This window comes from Rhynchophorus ferrugineus, unplaced genomic scaffold (assembly GCF_030347505.1).
Source record: "Rhynchophorus ferrugineus isolate W39M unplaced genomic scaffold, kcgeb_rfMv2 rfM2, whole genome shotgun sequence".
Taxonomy (NCBI): domain Eukaryota; kingdom Metazoa; phylum Arthropoda; class Insecta; order Coleoptera; family Curculionidae; genus Rhynchophorus; species Rhynchophorus ferrugineus.
The window spans coordinates 92,177,067-92,199,325 of record NW_027472581.1 but is presented as its reverse complement, the minus strand read 5'-3'; the positions used below and the strand labels follow the sequence as shown (position 1 = coordinate 92,199,325).

At 34.0% G+C, this 22,259-nt stretch overlaps 2 protein-coding genes across 4 annotated transcripts; one reads left to right on the top strand and one right to left on the bottom strand.

Moving 5' to 3' along the window:
- Window positions 1–2,410: 2,410 nt before the first annotated feature.
- On the bottom strand, window positions 2,411–6,038 carry LOC143191662 (facilitated trehalose transporter Tret1). 3 transcript variants are annotated; one of them, XM_076396978.1, is made up of 3 exons: window positions 5,880–5,997; window positions 4,286–4,433; window positions 2,411–3,891 (listed from the first exon to the last, which is right to left on the bottom strand). In XM_076396978.1, exons 2-3 carry the CDS (start codon window positions 4,401–4,403, stop codon window positions 2,576–2,578), a joined length of 1,434 nt encoding a protein of 477 aa, XP_076253093.1. In that variant the 5' UTR covers window positions 4,404–4,433; window positions 5,880–5,997; the 3' UTR covers window positions 2,411–2,575. The 3 variants fall into 3 exon arrangements, with proteins under 3 accessions (XP_076253093.1, XP_076253094.1, XP_076253095.1); XM_076396979.1 differs by having other exon boundaries at window positions 4,319–4,433; XM_076396980.1 differs by lacking the exon at window positions 4,286–4,433 and having other exon boundaries at window positions 5,880–6,038.
- Window positions 6,039–13,740: 7,702 nt separating this feature from the next.
- Window positions 13,741–21,177, top strand: LOC143191661 (uncharacterized). The gene is made up of 4 exons (XM_076396977.1): window positions 13,741–14,157; window positions 20,257–20,540; window positions 20,850–21,000; window positions 21,056–21,177. Exons 1-4 carry the CDS (start codon window positions 13,799–13,801, stop codon window positions 21,084–21,086), a joined length of 825 nt encoding a protein of 274 aa, XP_076253092.1. The 5' UTR covers window positions 13,741–13,798; the 3' UTR covers window positions 21,087–21,177.
- The last annotated feature ends 1,082 nt before the right edge of the window (window positions 21,178–22,259 follow it).

Here is a 22,259-nt window from a genome sequence, read left to right as displayed (position 1 = left end):
CGATGCCATTTTTGTAGTACGATTTGTCCCTTGCTTCAAAATAGACCTCAGTTTCGGCCATTACCTCTTCATTCAACGAAAATGTCTTCCCAGCGAGCATTCTTTTTAAATCTGAGAACAGGAAATAGTCGCTGTGGCCCAGATCTAGAGGATATGGTGGATGAGAAAGTAATTTGAAGCCCAACTCATGGATTTTTGACACGATGCATTGTCTTGCTGAAGCAGAACTTCCTTTTTCTTCAAATGCTGCCTTTTTGTCGATTTTGCCCTTCAAACGATCTAATAATGCTATGTAATAGTCGCTGTTGATGGTCCTTCCTTTTTCAAGGCATTCAATGAAAATTATTCCACGCGCATCCCAAAATACAGACGCCATAACCTTGCTGGCCGACTGCGTTTTCCCACGCTTTGGAGCGGATTGATCGTGTGCAGTCCACTCGGATGACTGTCGATTGGACTTCGGAGTGAAATGATTGAGTTGTTTTGTTTCATTTTGTTTTGTTTCATTCCATGTTTCATCCATTGTTAGATATCGACGCAAAAACTCGGGTTTATTACACTTGATCATCTTCAAACACTGCTCTGAATCATCGACTCGTCGTTATTTTTATTCAAAAATGAGCTCGCGTGGCACCCACTTTGCACAGAGCTTTCTCATACACAAATATTCATGAATGATGTGATGTACACATTCAGTTGATATCTTTAGAGTGTCTGCTATTTCATTCAATTTCAATTTATGGTCACTAAAATCATTTTGTAGATTTTTTAAATATTTTCGTCGGTAACAACCTCTTTTGGGCGTCCACAGCATTCACCGTTTTCGGTGCTCATTTGACCACGTCTAAACTTAGCATACCAATCCTTGATGGTTGATTTTCCTGAAAAATGTTTCTACAGCTGTCAAATTTATACACGCATCTTTTGAGGGTCAAAGCTAACTAAAAAACATATGGATTTAATTCTAGTAACGCCACCTATGTATCAGGCCGGGGACTTTTCAATTGACTTATTATTTTAAAAAGATCACTTAGTTATTATTAAATTATACTAATAAAAATACTAAAAATTTTCGAACTAACGAGGCGGAAAAAAAAAAGAAAAGTTATTTAAATAAGAATTAACATTTGAATATTAAACATATATTGTTTGTCAGCTAGTAAAATATCGGTAACATTTGTGAAAGTTTACTGATAAAAGTAAATGCTTTCTGATACATAAATGCATAATGTATAAAACATTCCAGACGAAAAGAAGGTGTGACTGGTCGAGCCCTGTAACATATGAAATGAACCGACGAAATATACCATACTTTGGCATGATTTTTAATTTAGCGTTGTATCTTGTGCATTTTAATTGCACCAAGAATACAGTTATATTTTCATGTTAAAAAATATTAATACTCAGTAATGTTCAGTATGTTTTAAATCGGATTTTATTAAATTTAATTTCCATTAAGCTCCAATAATTAACAAAGTGTTAATGCGTAAAAATTACTACACCACTGAATATTTTAAACAAAGTATCATAAATAAGATTATTTTCAAAACTGTAGCAACTTCAGAGCATCAGACATAAGTATAAATGGCCTTCTATAATTCTATATTATAAACATAAGAATGGAATAATAAATGAACTGATGTATCTTAGTATATTATTATAATATTTCTCAAGAGCAAACACTAAGGTTTTTTAAATTGTATTTAATTAAATCTAATTTCCATGAAGCTCCAATAATTAACAAAGTTTTAATAAGTAAAAAATTACTACACCACTGAATATTAAAACAAACTATCATAAACAAGATTATATTCAGATCTATAACAACTTCAGAGCATCAGACATAAGTATAAATGGCCTTCTGTACTTCTATATTATAATCATAAGAATGGAATAATAAATGAACTGATGCATCTTAGTATATTATTATAATATTTCTCAAGAGCTAACACTAATGTTTTTTAAATTGTATTTAATTAAATCTAATTTCTATTAAGCTCCAATAATTAACAAAGTGTTAATAAGTAAAAAATTACTACACCACTGAATATTAAAATAAACGATCATGAGTAAGATTATATTCAGATCTGTAAAAACTTCAGAGCATCAGACAAAAGTATAAATGGCCTTCTGTACTTCTATATTATAATCATAAAAACGGAATAATAAATGAACTGATACATCTTAGTATATTAACACAGAGAACATGTGAATAAAACAATTTTTAAATTGATATTTGGCTTTAGCATGTATACTAAAACAATAAGGGATGATTAAGTTATTTATTTTTCACAATTTGGAAGTGTAATTTTGAATATGATAAGCTTTTTGTCTAACTCTACTACTTTTTCATCACGACTATTCATAACCCATATCACTTTCAAATAGAGGTATATAACAAACAGTGTAATATTATTAAAAAAAACAATTTTATTATACATTCTAATATTTACAAAGGGGTATCACTTAATGAATATATACAATAATTATATCACCTAACAAATACAAGAGGTAAAACTCGGATACCAACTTGCCAATCATGTAAATCGCGTGTTCATAAACAATTACAAAATAACTATTTACTTAACATCATTTCAATTTCCTTAAAAGTTTTGCCTTTCGTCTCGGGCAACTTAAAATAACAGAAAATAACGGCCAAAAACGTAACAAAGGCAAAAATATAGAACGTACCGCTTAAGCCGACCAAAGCCATCAGATAAGGGAAGAACACGTTCACCGTGAGCGACAAGCCGAAGTTAAAGAATCCCGACATTGTTACAGCCAGAGGCTTCACTGTGCTCGGAAACATCTCCCCCACAATGACCCACGGAATCACGGCAAGTCCGAAATTGAAGAAAAACATGAAAACCATCAAACTGACGATGGGTAACCAAAACACGGAAGAAACGTCGACGTTCGAGGTTAATAAGTAAAAATAAGTCGCCAGCGTGAACATGGAGATCGATGTAAAACAACAGGACGTGATCAGCAGGATTTTTCTCCCGCTTCTGTCAACCAATATGCTGCTGACGATGTTTGCTATCAATGATATAATACCGGTCGCTATGGCAGAGAGGTCGGATGGTATGGTAGTTCCGGAAAGATCAAAAATAGTTTGTGTATAACTGATCACTGCAGTTACACCACATAATTGTTGAATGAACATCAAAATTATGCATATACCCATGGCTTTCCTCAAACCTCTCTCCTTAAACAAGTCGATGAATCGCTTTTCATTATCAGAGTTCACGCAGTTTCGAATATAATCTAGCTCTTTCTCTACTTTCGAGTTATTCCTTAACTTCTTCAAGCTAACCTCAGCCTCGCTGATTTTATTTCTTTGTAACAAGTCGTACGGATCCTCCGGTACAAACAAGCCGAATGATACGAGGAAGGTAACGGCAGGAACCAAATTGATTACGCTGAAGTACTTTACGGAGGTGTACGGGCCCACTATGTAGGTGAGCAGGCTTCCTGCAGTTGACATGATACCCGCCAAGGCACCTAAAATGCCTCTGTTTCTGTCCTCGGCAATTTCAGCTATAAACGTCGGTGAGAAACACCACATCGTGCCTGTAGAAATGCCCATCAATAAACGAGCTATAAAGAAATAAGTCACTTGGTTTGCGAATAGCAGAAGGGCATGGGCTATCAATATCGGACCAATAGAGAGCAACAAACAGGGCTTCTTTGTCAACAACTTTGACAAAACTACCGAAATCGGCGTGCCCATTAATAAACCGAGATTAAAAGCTGAAACTATAAAGCTAGATTCCGTTACAGTAACTGGACGACCTATAGGGTTAATGTCAGAGTCTTCGGAGTTCAATTTGGGCAGCATGGGGGAGCTCCATGTGAAGCACTGGCCTCCGGCAAATATTGCCATTGTTGCTGTAAAAAATACATCGTATTACTATGGTATACAAATAAGAGTTTTAAAATATTATAAATTAATTTTAAATGGTGTTACTGTCTCTCGCACAGGGTACATTTGTAAGCAGCAAAAACCAGCATGTTGAAGCCTCACCGACTGGCTTCACTTTTCAGTATGTGCCATTTCGTCGAAGTGTGAACAAAATCATTTTTAAGTTGTTGAATTTGTATCGAGTACATATAAGACAAGAAGCGCTCTTAAAAGACGATGATTTGAAGACATTACTCGATGAAGTCATTAATGGAGATCGCTATCGACTACGACTGACCGAAATACGAACAAAGACACAACAATGTCATTCTTCAGCATGACAACAGTCGACCGCATGTTGTAAAACCGGTGAAAACATACTTGGACACATTAAAATGGGAAGTGCTACCCTACCGGCCGTCTTCTCCAGACCTTGCTCCTTCCGATTACATGCTTGTTCGGATATATGAGTCATAACCTGTAACCTCAAAGGATGCATCGTTCTTCCGAAATGGAATCCGTAAATTGCCTGAAAGATAGAGGAAAATAGCATTGAATAAGATATATCGTACTGATTTTTTACAATTCAAAGAAATTAAATTTAGCTCTAATGAAAATGTGACAGAAAAGCCTAAACTGAGGCCTATCTTAAGGATAAAGACAGTATAGTTGTATAAGAAGTTGTCGAAAAGCTAGAGGTAAGTTGGAATAAACGTATCACTATTACGACAAATTGTCTGAGCTTTACATGCTATATATTTTTGTATTAAACAATACAATAATTTTAACATAAAGTAGTTAAATGTTAATCTATATTTATATTTATTCAAGATAGTTATTTTATTTAACTTTATATCAAGTTTATCTTCATTAGTGAATAAAAATATCGGGAACAATTTTTAGTATACTGAACTTGTATTTTGTCTTATTAAGTGTGTTTTTCAAGTATCCTGTGCGTGTAAGTATTGTTCAACGCTCATGTGGATATCCAGAAATATTTACATTATATTATATTTGCTATTCAAAGATGCCGAAATCTGATAATGTACTTTGGTAAGACACGACGCTGTTCTTTTGTTTTACTTTATCAGGCTGACGTTGCTAATGCATTATTTTATGTCGATTTCATATTTCATGTTTATAGTGATACATCTAAATGAATATGGTGCCAATTGTTACTTAGACAAGAACACATTTAGTAGGAGATAAATCAATATAGACGGAAGTCTGGAAAATAGCTAAAATACTACTTCAAATTTAGAATACTATCAAAGCCATCATTTTGTGATTATTTTCCATTATTTTATGTGAAGGCATCATTATGTATGATTAGTATCATTATCCTTTCCACTCAATTTAATATTCTAACAAAAAATTGACTCTGTTTCATTTCATGTACCATGAATATGCTACAGAATTCTTTCATGCCAATAAAATAGAGTTATTAACGAAGACAATGAATTTCAAAACTTATTGGACAAAAACCCAGCTCAAACTCTGAAAGAACTTTCCAACAATTTAGCAGTCTCGTTAAAGGGTAAAAAGGTAAAAACAAAAAGGTAAAAAGCCATGCTACTAAGAAAAAAAAAGCTATACTATTGAATAATGGGACGCTGAATGACACTGTTACTACAGATCTTTACCGACATCTGTTTGGAATAATCATCTTCTTGACAATGTTCTGCCAAATGTTGCAAAAGTTGTGAAGGGTACACTGTTACAGCACTAATGGGCTTCTACCACACCCAGATCGATTACTCAGATCGACGCAGCATGTCTTGTTTGGTACATGGTTACGAAATGTGTAGAAAATGATGAAAAATATTTTAATCAATATAAGTTACACCAGTTTTTCTCAATAAATGTACTTTTTAAAGTGGAAAAATGATCAGAATTCATGTAGGTACCTAATATCTTCTTTAATTGTTGTACGAATATATTTGTATTTAAACACTGTATATAAGTAAAAACTTACTGGAAAATGCAGCAAAATATATGTAGAAATTGGGTCTAGATTTAGAGTCCATTTTAGGAGAGATGATGTTCCTGCCACCGTACCTGACAAACTTATTTACTGAATCAACTAACGGCACATTACTTTTTATAACAAATAATTATCGGTCTTTGCTTTATATATATATGTTAAATCTGGAAACGACATAATCTAATGGCCTCTGAAAGCAAATAATAGTTGAATTCATTGGCTTAACAGTTAAACAGTTGGGTAAACTGCTTTTAGCCAACTTATTGTTCGAATAAAGCTATTTCTAGTTTATTTTTCGTCGACGCTTGTTTTTCTCTTGGATTTTATCAAAATTTACACAACATTGACAAAAAATCAATGCAAGCGATGTATCATAATGTAACGTAGCTGATCTCGGAGTGCATGCTTTAGCACAGGACAGTTGGTTGGAGTTTAACATTCTAAACATAACATTGTCAGAAGTATTTGCGCTGTTATGAAAATCAAACAAACCATAAATTTATCTAGGATTAGTTGGATCCACAGTTTAAATGTTATTTATGGAATGTTAAATATAGCAACAATAAGGCAACTAAATATATTAGCAAACCAATAGAGTGAGCAATTAGGATCAGCGAAGCGGTTTTTTCGCAGTTTCTACTACGCTAACGTGAATTATCATTGTTGGTTTTGACCTTTGGAGTATTTCCACGTCACTTGATAAGATTCGTTCTCGTTTCGAAGGTACTCCTCATGTTTTTAGACTTAATCAGTAACTATATTGAACGATGTATTAAGATTTTTATTTTCAAAAACTCAAAAAATGTATTACTACTTTTCCTATGCACTTGGATTAATTCACAAGCAAGAGGAGTGCGAGAAAATACATCAATATGTTTTCCTCAATTATAAAATTATAATAACTTATAGCTATAGTTTGCACTAAAGGTATACACTTTATATAAGTTCGTATGATTTAGTTCGCTTCAGTCTCCTGACATCCTGCGCGCTGTCTAGTAGTTGTATTGCTTCCACGTTAGTATGATTTAGTAATCTTCTTCCGTATTTCAACGCGAAATCTGGGATAACTTCGCAAATCCATTTGATTTCCAGGTCATCGTGCAGTTCTTCATTGGTTACGTAGCGATAGGCATTGGTCAATCAAAGAACAAGATACATCGAAGAACCTTATAGGCACCCCATAGGTCCAAATGAGCTTTATAATTGTATTATAGATCAACCTCTTTGATTTTAGATCAAGTTGAGAGTATCTTACGACTAACCAGTATATTTATTTTATTTTGGTTCTAATGTGTTTTGCTTTTTGTCTAACGTGATGTTTCCAATTTAATCTACCGTCAAGATGGATTCCAAGGTATTTAGCCGATTCTACTTAAGAAATCGGGCATCCATTGAGTGATATAATTAAGTTTTTATTATTTTGCCGCAATGCACAATTAACGTGGGCAAATGTGGAGCTATTAAGTTAAATTTTCTAATATTTCGTCCATTTGTAGATTCTGTTGACTGTCACTTACACTATTTCTATTGCCCTAGGCAGAGATATATATTTTACCAGAATAATTGTGTCGTCAGCAAAGGTTCCATGTAGTGTTTCTTTTGTTGTTGGAATGTCAGCAGTGTAGAGCAGATACAGGAGAGGTCCTAAGACGCTACCTTGTGGAACTCCAGCCGAAATAGTTTTAAATGTCGAGTACGCCATTTCGTGCGGTACTCTAAATTTTCTTCCGAAAAGATATGACTCCAGCACTTGACAATAGTTACGCGGTAACAATTTGCTCATCTTACAGATTAATATCTCTTTAATCTCCAACACTATATATTTGTGTAATAATTTAATCTATTTCTATTTATATCCTTTGAGTATTGTCCTTAATGTTTTCATAAACTATAATTAGGTACTCCAGAATCACTACAACTAATGAAATTGAAACTATTAGACTATATACCGTTGAAACTAACGTACGTAAATGAAAATAAACACTATCACCGGGAAAAACATTTCTCTTTCAAAAGAAAATAGGAAATACGGCGCTTATATCCTTTTAAAATCGTGATAAAATCTCCATTTGTTGAAAGTAAAGATGGGACTAGTTTAAATATTACATGAGGTATGTGTACTTTCTAGGTGACCGGAATAAAGTAATTTATTCTGGCAGCATTTAAACCGCAGCTTTAGCCGAATTTCAATTAAGTAAAATATTTGCTGTATTGTTATCGTGTACCGGGACCTATCAACATACCGATATCCGTGGCGTATAACAAAGAATCATAAAAATAATATATATTAATTATATATCTTGATCTATATTGATGAATTCTATAATTCTATATAAAAAAGTATATTTAGTCTCGTACCAAGTATTTTCTTTCCATGTGGCTTTCTTGATATAGTGGTCGTTTTTCTTATAAGTCACAGATTTCTTTTAAGTCAGTTAAATACGGGCCATTAACAATAAGTGTTATCCATTATCCACCTAAACACAACAACAAGGAAGAACAATAATACGGTTTCTTTAACACGCTGGGTAATAGATTCATTGCCGGAGGAGACTACAATGCAAAACATGTATTGTGGGGTTCTAGATTAACAACAGCGAAAGGCAGAGAATTGTTCAAAGCAATGAAGGCACATAACTTACAGCATATCTCTACTGGTGAGCCAACATATTAACCGTCAGATAGAAATAAAATTCCCGATACCATATTATAACCACCGGTTATTATAACAGTGAACTCAAATATTTTCAACAAAATAAAACCACCTTCTTTGCATAACACCAAAACTAACTGGCCATTATTTAGAGAGAAATTAAACAGTTTAATATCTTTGAATTTACCTCTCAAAAGAGAAAAATATACAGAAATAGCAGCAAAAAATATAAGAAAATCTATACAAGAGGCCGCATGGTACGCAACATCTAATAAGGCTGCCAATAATGTGTTAAATGCGTAGAAAATTGAAAAATAAAATAAATTAAAATTATTAAAATAATCATGATCTACATTCAAAACTATTTTGGTTGGAATTTCGATTCGACACAGTCATTATAAAATAAGGATCCATATATACCTAGAGCTACTGAAAAACTACCAGTGTCAAATGGACTAAGGGATGGAAAATACGGCTTAATCTTTATTATCTTTATTACGAAGTTATCCAAGGCTTGGCCATAAAACATGACTATTGGATAATGTTTTCTGTGCGTCAGAAGATTAAAGTGACCCAAACAACACAAACTTACATAAAATGTATAAGTGTTACCAATACCAGTATTTTACTTGAGAATACCAACATATCTCACACTCTTTTAACACGTTCGCTGCCGATCGGTTATCAAATACTTACCCTAGAAGCCGACCGCATTTTTTCTGATTACAACAATAAAATATTCCTAATAACGTTTTTTAATGTGTGTCCAGTCTAGATTTTTAATATTTTTTGACATTTTTGTGTCACGCGCCAGAATGTAATCGGCACTGAGGTCAACTTTCATTGCCCATAGCCGCATGGCTAATTAAAATGGACAGAATAGAAAAATAGATTGTTGATTAGAAAATAAAAATTTTCAAATTTTCACTAAAACTTACAAAATAAATAAAAACCTTATTCAGATAAATCATAAAAGGTCACTCATGACTAATTTTTGCGCAGTCTAAACAGTAACCAGGATACCCAGGACATACAATGCATATATAAATAGTGTCTTTTCCTTTTTTTATTTGTAAATAACATTTCCTGCTTTCTTCTCTTCTCGTATTTTCAAAACACGTTCGCTAATAACCGCTCTGAAAGTAGGTTTGGACGGAGCCTTTAGTAAACTCTTTATGATAGACAAACGAAAATAGTAAATTGGAATACGATTGCCAGAATATTTATTGTAGTTAGGACACGTTTCATATCTATTTTTCCAATTTTAGGACGAGAGGGTCCTGACATATCGTTATTTTTTCCCGCCATATTCAATTCTGTAATACATATGAATCAAAACGGGAAAATCAAAACCAAGGACGTAAATGACTCAGCTATAGTCTTCAGATAATGTTAATACTAATAATATGGGTACTCTGCTAATACCGAACTAAATACAAGGCTTAGAAAGACCATCACACATATAACGCGCTGGAGCGTAATTGGAGTCCGATGAAAGCTTCACATTAGGCGCTAGCGCGTTATTGGCAGCGAACGTGTTAATTCTTTACCGCTCTAGTATTAAAGGGTAACGTTAAAGGCATTCTTAAATACGGTTAAAATGCAATAGGACCAAACGTTTTTAACGCAATAAAAAGTAGTTTGTATTCGAAGTGGACAGCAAACAAACAATCACGGTCATGTCATGAAGTCATGAGATAGCGTCGTCTATCTTACTACATTATTCTATGGGAAACAACGTATCAACTCAATATAAAACTACACACCTTACCACTTATCAAGAAAAATAAACAGCAAAAGATCAACAAAATGAAACTAGTGTTACGTTAACATTTGAGATGATTATAACTTTATCATACATACTCAAACACTACGCGAAAAAACATTTTTTTCTCGTTTGGTTAAATTGCGAAAAGAACAAACAATGATCATATTGTATGCTATTTACATTTACTTTGTTATATATGAACTGTTTAACTACCGAAGTATTAGGTTCTTGCATTTTTTTAATCATGATATGATCTAGGACATAAATGACCATTACTACTACAAGTTATATCTGTTCACCGTTGTCTCAATCTCGTCTGGCGTAAGGATAGAGAAGCCGAGTATATCAGGTCAATTGAAAAGTCCCCGGCCTGACACATAGATGGCGCTATTAGAATTAAATCCATATGTTTTTAGTTAGCCTTAACTCTCAAACGATGCGTGTATAAATTTGACAGCCATCGGAGCATTAGTTTGTGAATTATAGCATTTTGAGTGAAGCAACTTTTGTTATTGTGAAAAAAATGAATAAAAAGGAATTTCGCGTGTTGATAAGATATTACTTTTTGAAGGGAAAAAATACAGTTGAAGCAAAAACTTGGCTTGATGCTTGGCTTGATGCTTGATGCCAAGTTTCTGGACACTGCCCCAGGAAAATCAACCATCAAGGATTGGTATGCTAAGTTTAGACATGGTTCAATGAGCACCGAAGACGGTGAACGCAGTGGTCGCCCAAAAGAGGTTATTACCGACGAAAATATTAAAAAATCCACAAAATGATTTTGAATGGCCGTAAATTGAAATTGAATGAAATAGCAGACACTCTAAAGATATTAACTGAACGTGTACATCATATCATTCACGAATATTTGGGTATGAGAAAGCTCTGTGCAAAGTGGGTGCCGCACGAGCTCCCTTTTGACCAAAAGCCATGACGAGTTGATGATTTGGAGCAGTGTTTGAAGATGATCAAGCCTAATAAACCCGCGTTTTTGCATAGATATGTGACAATGGATGAAACATGGCTCCATTATTTCACTCCAAAGTCCAATCGACAGTCATCCGAGTGGACTGCACACGATGAACCCGCTCCAAAGCGTGGGAAAATGTAACAGTCGGCTGGCAAGGTTATGGCGTCTGTATTTTGCGATGCGCATGGAATAATTTTCATTGACTACCTTGAAAAAGGAAGGACCCTCAACATTATTACATAACGTTATTGGACAGTTTAAAGGAGGAAATCGCCGAAAACGGCCACATGTGAAGAAAAAGAAAGTGTTGCTTCGCCAAGACAATGCACCATGTCACAAGTCAGTGAAATGATGGCAAAAATCCATGAATTGGGCTTCGAATTGCTTCCTCATCCACCGTATTCCCCAGATCTGGCCCCCAGCAACTATTTCCTGTTCTCAGATATCAAAAGAATGCTCGCTGGGATGAAATTCTCGTCGAATAAAGAGGTGATCACCGAAACCGAGGCCTATGGTATCAAAAAGTTGGGGAGTCGCTATAATCAGTGTATCACCCTTTAAAGGAATTATGTTGAATAAAAAAAACTAATTTTGCCAAAAAGAATGTGTTTTACTATGGCGGGCCGGGGACTTTTCAATTTACCTGCTCACTTTCGCATTTCTTCAGCATTTGTACTAGCCAAGTCATACTGCACCAACCTGAACAGGTGGTAATCAGAAGACACTGTGTCTAGTGAGTAGGCATTTGCGCGACGACGACACATTCGAGCTGCAACAGTGTATCCTTCACAACTCTTGCAACATCTGACCGAGCGTTGTTGCTGCGATATTTTCTGTGACAATACCTCGGTAGACATATGCGTGAATAGTTTGCACACTACATGCAACTCTCTAGACTAATCCGTGACTTTTCATGCTTGGGATTGTCATAGTAAATTTTCATCGCCAGTCACTATATACCACAAGAAACTATTATTTTAATTGTGGAAACAATTACTAAGCTATCTGAAACTTCTTTTAACAGTTTGAACAGGATTTCCATCCAGTAAGTCTTGCTATTCATTGCTTTCGAACTGTTTTGGTATCCAGGCTTATATAATCTCTTATATTAAGTGTTAAACACGGATTAAAGAAACCAAAAAGTATTTTATTAAGATTTGTTTTTTCGTGGAATGCCATATTTTCATGTGCGGCTTTTACTTTCCATTCGATCAGCTTAACAGTCCTAAAACTAAATTATTGTAAAAAGGAGACTTTAATTAGTCATCTGGAGTTGAAAAACTCAGTGGATTAGAATAATTTGTTAACAACTCATTAAATGTTAAACATATAAAATTAAAGAAGCTGCTTTGTTCGTCTTTATGCGCCAAGGCTAACTTAATAATAATATTAATATCACTTAAGGGTATGTCCTGTTCTGGTGGTATCTAAAAGCTGCAATACTTCAATATTCAATTATATGGAATGATAGTATTATTTAATGTTTTAGATACTTGTACGGTCTGATTGTGAACTGCACATGCACAGATTTACTTTCGTAAATTTTTATTTTCCAAGCTTGTGTCTAATTATTTATATTGTCACTTGCCTGTTGTAATTTGAGCTTGTAATTGTAGTTGTAACTTGCCTCTTCACTATTGTATCTCAGTATCATCAGCAAATGTAGTAATATTCTCCATTTGTGGTATATCACAAGTGTAGAGTAGATAAAGCATTGGCTCCAGTATATTTCCTTGTGGTATACCTGCTTACGCTTCTTTTATTGTAGAGTAAGATTGATGACAATTGAGAATTATAGATATTTTAATTTTGCCTAGAATAGAGTTCATAACTGTTTTTTTTTGCTTTTTGTTTATATATATTTATATTATTTACACTTATGTATATTTGTATATGATTTTATTTTAATAAATTAATTTTAAAAATTAAATTTGATTTTCATTTAAATACTATTGGCCAATAAATGTGACGTCACAAAGTAATCAGGTGAAATGGCAGACCAATCAAAGCAAAGTATTTTCCTTACAGGTTTCTACATAACTATTTTAAACTAACCAATCAAATTCGCGTTGTCAGCACCGACAATGATTGAACTAAGCAAAACTTTGCCAATAGAAACTCATATTTTACTGTCGTTTCAAATTGACAGGCAGACTGACTGAAAGAGAAAAGACCTCGAAAAAATCACCACTTACTAAAAAATAACCACTTCCATAAAACGGATGGAGGAGTCAACTAATAAATCTACTTGGCAGTGGTCAAATGGTAACAAATCTGACACTGATGAATTACATCCATTTACTAAACAAAATTAAATCAGTTTATTTAAAAATAGTACCCGAGCATAACATCGAACGATCGCTAAATATAGTGATCGCGCCCGGTATGAAAAGCGAGTACCCATCTTGAATATTAAAATTAAGAGAAATAGGATGAACCGCCCCTGAAACTACTTAACTTTGACACTCATCAATTGGCAGCTTTAGTTTTTTTGTTAGTGTCCGTAATTAAACATCGATATGAGACAGTTCGTAATTTTAGTGGTGCTTCTAGCCGGTACTTTGGCCGAAGACGTTCTTAAAGTGACCGCCAGAGATTCGTACTTGGACGCGTACAAGGACGCTCACCCGGAATTGGCCAGTACCACTCAAAAAGCAAGCAGAAAAAGCGATGGTGTTTATCCAGTATATCCTGGACCTAGTGGACCCACCGGTGGAGGTTCTTACGGCCCACCTCCGGATTCCTACGGTCCTCCATCTCCACATTATGGTCCACCGGCTCCGCAGTATGGCCCTCCAGCGCCACAATATGGTCCTCCAGCACCACAGTATGGTCCGCCAGCTCCACATTATGGATCTTTCGCGGAACCCGCTCCATAGTAAGTTAATTAAACAAAATTTCAATTACTGTACATTCTATAAACAAACATACGGCTTCAGTTTAACTTTGAGGGGTTTATTTGTATTAAACACCAGAAAGAGATTACTTGCACTATATTTCCTCGCTAGCATAATTCCAGGGGAAATTTCTTTGCCTTTCTATTATATATTTCACTTTAAACGTTCAAAAATTGTTGCAATAATAATATAGAAATATTTAGTGAGTATATCTTCAACAACTTCTTTCATTCAATTAAACATGAGCAGTACAAATTCCTACAAATGATACATTGTTGCCCCATATTTTTTGTACTCAAACAACAGATCTAATAACTGAGCTTAAATATAATTACAACGGCCAACAAGAAATAATTGAATATTTCCCTTACCTCATAATAAGTAAAAGCGTAGTTATTCCTTTTCAGTGATATTTATTTTGTAAATCGTTGCAAAAATCACATAATCGGTTGTTTTTGTTAGCAATTGGTAGCTGCAATTTTTCTACAAAAGATTCCATTGCTGCTCTTTTGATTCTAGAAATATCACTATCTCCTGTAGAAATTCGAAAAAGATTCTGTATTCCGTTATTGGAAAAACAAGACATTTTGCACCAATTACAACAAAAATACCATAATATTCAGGCTGACAACCATAATATTACTGTTTATAACCTTCAAACAGCTAGATTATTTGTGTTTTGTCAGATAACAGGTGTGCCAATATAGAAAAACTATTATAATTTTTACAGGCTATAGTACTTAGCCTATTTTGAATACGAAATATTGGATGGTCATTAAAAAGGGTTGTTTAAACATCGTCTTCGAACTTTATTGGCTCTCCAATTTGACTTCCGAACCAAATTTATGCAAATAAAACAATAAAAATAATAAGTGTTGGAAACGCACATTTAGCGTTCCATAATTAGCATCTATATACGCTGAATAACTTAATAATATTAACTAAAACTGTTGTTTTATGTACCTAAATGTCAAAACCATGGAATTTAATAGTTAGGTTAGGTTGTCTAATAGTTGTACGTTTACATTTTAACCAATAGATATCGCTTAATTCACTGTTATTGTAGTACAGTGTATAATTCAACTTACTTTAGTTTAAGAATCAAACAAATTATACGATAGGCTGTGAGACAAACAAATATTATTGAGTACTTTTTGAGGGTAGTATATTTTAACGCTACGTACAAAGTTTATCATGAACGTGCAACAACTAAACATAAGCATTTACTAAACATTTTGTACTGATTGTATCAATAACATACTGTTATATAAATAATTCAAGAAATATTATATATTGATATAACCCAATGTATATAACCATCCAGTTATTGGCCCAATGACAAGCCTTACAAAATATTTCAAATCACAATGTCTTCTTCTTTTCTTCTCCTTTGATCTGGTTTTGACATTTCTGTTCAGTAATCATCCTATTAGTGTGAAACTGTTTACAAATTGTGGAAATATTGTTTAAATCAATGTTCTGATTATCAATGATATATAAATGTATTTTTTTATCGGCTAAATAAAAACTAAACCAACACTTATAAAGTTCACGAAACGTTATTACATTATGAAAGATAAATTGTGTGACGTAATTGTTATTTTACCACAATACAATTCACTTTCTAAACATACAATATTTCTCCAACTTATGGACCCCAACACTATATTTTTCCAAGAAACCTGCAAAATATTTCTTTATTCTAAGAAAATCGTTTATATAGAGTTAAAGTCAGATAGAGCTAATTTTAATGAATAAGCTGATATTAAAACAATTCGTATGTTAATTCTTATGGAAAATCACTCTTTTCTTTTGAAAATATGACCTTTTTCCCCGAATTTTTCCATCTATTTTGTTAAAAAAGGTTACAATAATAATCTGAGTGTATATTTTACTAGTTTGAAAGTATTCTACGATGATAACATTCTTTTAAATCACAAAAAATGCTATTAACATATTCTTAACCCCATCTCTTGTTTTGATTCAGTAGAACAGTCTATATGTTTCAGTGAAAATATTAAATTATTTTCCACATTCCTCAGCTTGGAAAAAGTCCAAATATATTTATCCTCAGGCATTAATTAATTATACCAACAGAGAATGATAATAAATAAGTAATTATTTAAAAAATTGCTATAGACAATTTGAGGTCACATATAAGTTTTCAATGGCGCCAGACAATAGCAATAGTAAAAATAACAGTAGCATAACTATAACATTTATACGCGTGATCAAAATGCGAACAATTATAATGAAAGCAGAGTATTATGACTGATTTAGTTTACTAATTATGATCTACTTTCGAAAATGTTTTTCGGAATTGTTTTTGAAATGGTCATCAATGACTAGAATATCTATACATTGACGTTTTAGTTATGAAAAGTCTCTAAATGTATCGCATGACCGCTTTCTGCTATATGTCACCGAACATTCCTTATTATAAAATTATTTTAATACGAATAACTGTAGTAGACATACAATAGTAATAAATAGTATAAAAAACAAATAGGCAACACGCAAGTTCCGCTATATTATAAAATCAAATTAAGTAAATCAAAATGCAATGACATTAATATAACGGTTGACAAAGCATCACGCATATCAATTGTTTAACAAAAGAAGAATTGAAACTAACTTATAAGTCAAATAACCTTTATGCTTTATTTTCCTTTTTTCTAAACATTGTTTTATATTTATTTCATTATTTCCAAATAAACTTGTTATTAGAATATTATTAGTATGTATTTTGACCAACTTATATCTATTGGCGAAAATACGAGCTATTTTTTATATATAGGGAAACAACTGTTAAATAATCTAAGCTAACTATTATATTTTAAACTTTGGACATTCCTCTACATAAGTTTTTCATTTAATATTATTGAGTTATACAGGGTATACACACTCTTGTCATGGAACGCTCAAAATTGTATTTTCGACATTTATTACGTTTGTTGTTTGTTTTGATTAAATTTAAATGAAATGTGCTTAGTATAATCTTAATTTACAAATTAATTTGTTACTGACATTCTGTTGTACATTGAGTTGTATTTCTTGTTGACATCAGTATGCATTTGGGAATTAAAATAAAACTAAAGTACTTAAGCTAAAGTTAATAATAGACTTATACACCATACCAGTTCGTGTGGTTTGGTTGGCTTCAATCTTCTGACTTCCTGCCTGTTGTCCAGTTGCCATATTGCATCCACATTGCTGTAAGTTAGCAACCTTATTTCATGTTTTAAGACGAAATCTTGTATAACTTTGTATATCCTTTTGACTTCGAGGTCATAGTGTAGCTCTTCGCGGGTTACGTAGCGATAAGCATTGGTGATTAATAAGCGTTACAAACATAGGTCCAAATTGGCTTTATGATTGACTGATAACTCAATCTCTTTGATTTTAGGTCAAGTTAAGAGTATCTTCCGACTAACCAGTACAGTTGCTTGATTTTGAGTCTAATCTGCTCTGCTTTTTGTTTAACATGATGTTTCCACTTTAACCTACCTTGCATCCGTCAAGTGATATAATTAGATTGTTACCATTTCGCCGCAATGCCAAATTAACATGGAGAGATTTAAGCCTATTAAGCTGTATTTTCCAGTCTCTAGTCCATTTGTAGATTTTGCTGACTCATACTCGTACATTTTCTACGGCGTTAGGCAGATATGTATCTTTTGCCATCATAACTGTGTAGTCGACAAATGTTCTTTTGTTGTTAGGATATCAGCAGTATAGAGCAAATACAAGAGTGGTTCCCAGGGGAACTTCAACCGAAATAGATTTAAGTTTAAGTTAAAATGTCTTTCGAAAAGATATGATTCCAGCAATCGACAGCAATTCCGCGATAGCAATTTACTCATTTTGTAGATTAATCCCAAATGCCATACCCGGTCAATCTTGTGAGACGTCCAGCAGTATTGCAGGTCAATTTTTTTCTTCGAATGCCTTTTCAACACAACAACCGATCTTACTCTGTACACTTGGTCAATTGTCGAGTAGTGACTTCGAAATCCAAACTGAAAATTTAGTATTTCTATAAGTAGTATAATACGTTTTAACAGCAGTTTCTCAAATAATTTTGATATCGCAGGTAGCAGCGAAATAGGCCTGTAAGATCCAACTTGTTCTCAGGCTTTTTAAGCATAATTATTCGAGCAACCTTAAAACATTCCATAACATGCTTCAGTCTCAAACAGACATTGGATATGTATGATATATCAACATGATGATTGCTTTTAATGGCAGCTCTTTCAATAACCCAGGTGAAATATCATTAATTCCTTTTTAGGATTGAGGTTGCCAATTTCTATGGCAACTCCTATAGAAGAAATCAGATTTACAGCTATATCGGGCTGACAAACGGTATTTTTATCTATTGTAGATTTTATATTATTCGGTTGGAATAGGTTAGCTAAATGTTTTGAGAATAATTCAGCTTTTTCATCGTTGAACCCATTCATTTCAATCATTTTTAATAGGAGGTACTCTAATAATCGGTCTTTTAAATCTTCGTCTGGCACTTTATTACTGTCGGTAAGCCAGTAAATTGGTTCGCGCCCTGAATGATGACAATTTGTAATATTAATTGCTGTGAGATTTAAATGGTGATATTCACTCATCCGTCCATCAGGCTACACATCCATCACGCTCTTGATCAACGTAAAAAGCTTGGAGCAGTTCTTCTGGACCTAACGAAAGCCTTCGACAAGGTCTGGCACGACGGATTGATCGCAAAATGCGTGCGGTTAGGCCTCCCAGAAGACCTAACCGCTCTCATCAAGTCCTATCTCTCGGACAGATCTTTCCAGGTCAAGATCAGGGAATCACTTTCCAGTCGTAAACAAATCGATGCTGGCGTACCTCAAGGTTCCCCGCTGGCCCCAGCCTTATTTAACCTCTTTATTTCAGATCTGCCGAGAAAAGAGCACATTGACATCGCGTTTTACGCTGACGACACTGCTTTCTTCACGGCCGCCAGGTTCGAAGTTACAATTCTTGAACGTTTACAGAAGCAGCTCGATCATGCGGTCAAGTGGTTCAAATTCTGGAGGTTGCAAATCAACCCGCTGAAAACCCAGGCCATCATTTTCCATAAGAAGCGTTACGCAGTGCGCGTCTCGCAACTTAAGATCGACACCGCAATAATTCCATGGCTGGATAACGTCACGTACCTAGGTCTTCACTTCGACCGGCGGTTCAGTTGGCATTCCCAAATCCAGAAAGCAATCCAAAAAGGTTCGGGGATAGCAAACCTGCTATCTTCTCTGATCTCCCCTTCTAGCAAACTTCCCATCTCCATCAAATACTTATTTTACAAGATGTTAATTCGGTCCGTACTCCTCTACGGATCTATCCAAAATAAGCTCCTCAGGAGAATATTAAACGCTCCATGGTTTGTCAGAAATAATCAAATTCATAGGAAAACTGATACTCCAGAAATCAAGCACTTCATATCTCAATCATTCCACAAATAACAACTCAGCTCAAGTTCTTCTGAAAACGCGCTTGTTCGCGAGCTGGTCGACATGCTGGGAGCTTAGCACCGCGTCACCGCCAAGCTCCCCCCTTTTCCAGGCTGAAACGACCTCATCCGTCGCTACAGTCATAACTTTTGCCCCCATACAACAGTATCCAGTTGTGTGTTAACTCAGGTTCGCGAATCAATGGAATCGCCGGGCCCTCGTGCTCAATAACGGCTGCCCGATCAGGGGGTGCCATATCCCCAAATTTAATGCAGTAGCAGTAGCGATCCACAGGAGTCAACTGTGAGGCGGTTTCATTTTAGTGTATTAGTAAGCCCAGAGGCAGTCCCACATAACCCGGTCCAACTTGTCACTCCAGAGCAAATACCGCGACCAGGTATGCGTCATGCATTCCACCGCCTGGTTTTTAGGCCAGAGCAAAAAAAAAATTTTAATAGTGATTTTGTTGTCAATCGCAAAGAACTGCATGGATAACCAAAAAGACAAAGAATACAAGACTTATTGACTCGATGTAACATATATATATAGAAACTATCAAATAAACACAGTTTTCTTGTTGCTAAAGTTTAATAATACAATATTTATTTATTACAGTCCTGTTTCTGCCTATGGTCCTCCCCAGAACTTGCAGGTATTTTATGGAATGCCACACGCGATGGTCAACGTTTGGGACAAACTATGGGAAAAACTAAAGTTCAAACTTGACATATTCACCCTAGGAAAGATTCTGTTGAAACTGGTCATCTTCAAGAAGATAGTCAGCGTCATCGCTATCCTATGCCTGCTACTTTTCATTCCATCCTTAAAACACAAAAAACAAACAAACAATACTGACAATGAAGACGAACTGGAAAGGAAATTAGGAACAGACAAAAAAGGTAATTTAATGTTTCTGTTAGAAAGATGAAATAACTTTGAACAAATGAATTTTGCCACCACAAAAAAAAACCTTTAAAATTAAATACCGTTGTTAATGGAATCACTTTTTTTGACATATCCATAAATGATTAAAATATTGAAACCAACAGTCTAGTAGAATTATCTTTAGACGCTGAAACTGCTTTATTGTGTTTAATCTGTAGTAAACTACTATATTTACAGAGTGTCTGTAATGAAACAAATGAAATGTAAATATTTTCTAAACGTTAAACGTGCATATACTGTTATATTTATTTTGTGAATTTCAGACGAAGAATTAAATGATATGACGGCGGTTGTTACTGGTGCAATTGATTATTATACGAAAAAGAACTGGACATCGCCCAGATCATGTGATACGATCTACTGTGAAACCCAGATGGTCTTAAGTAATATCGACAAGAAAGTATCCTACAAAAAGTAAGTATTTACGACAATGGATGTTGACATATTGTTAAATTTAAATTTGTTTTAGGTTAGCGAAATTATACAGAGTGAAAAAATGAGACTTAAAAAAAATATGGAATTTATTTATTTATTTATTTAATTTATTCATAATATGCCCTAGCTTTAGTAAATAAAACTTCATCCAATACATTTCATAGTTTATTTTATTCAATAGAGCCTTTAATTAATTATACTTACTTTATAATACCTCGTACGCAGATAGCACACATAAATAATAAAATAAATTGATGTTTTAATGGACAGTTTGATGCAAACCAACTATGATATTTAACATTACGTAGTTATTTTGCTATAAAGCATTGAGTAGGCGCCATCTGTTGGTTCATATTTAAACGCGTTATTTTGACATTGACATTGATAGATTATCTTATATCACCTCCATTTGTTTATTGGGTCCTAAATTTGACCGAAGATAATCAACAATCAAGTTAGCAATGTATATTTATAAATTTTAACGCTTACTTGATGAATGTAAAACTACTATAGCCCGTTCAATAAAGCAGCGAACTCACGTCATTTCAATTTATGATGTCAAAACGTCGCAATATTGCCGTATCAACTTTAAGTTTTAGTTGATTTTCGCTTTAACATAAACAACGTTCTAATTTAAATAATATAATGAAACCAAAATTTTATCAAATTTAATTTATTCTAACATTACAAGACATTCAACGCACATATTATCGAAGATCTTAAACTACAGTTAATTATACAGCCACAATAGTGTCTAGGTTTGAGTTATTTTGTAATACTTACATTGAATTGAATTCTTTTCCTCACCACCTATGAGGTCGAGTCATAAACTTCAGCGTTTTCAATTAAAGTTATGTCAATTACTAAGCAGCGATTATAAATTCGTCGAAACAAGTAAAGCACCAAAGCAACGTTGTTCGGCTTAAAATCTCTAATTATTGTCACTAATGTTTTAAAGAATGTTGCGGACATTTGACAATCGGGTAAATTTTATAGACTGATTCGATTACATATTCGGACGTTCAGACAGTATTATATTTCTTTTTAACTAGAATAAAATGAGAAGAAAAAATAGTGTTTACATTGTGGAATAGGCAATACATCAGGCATTGTAATCACATGAGTTCACTGTTATTTTGAATAGACTACATACGGGTTAGTAGCCAAATAACTACTTTAGAGCTCGCCCAGAAATCAATATCCTGGATCCGTCGCTGCTGCCTTTTTATCTAGACTTA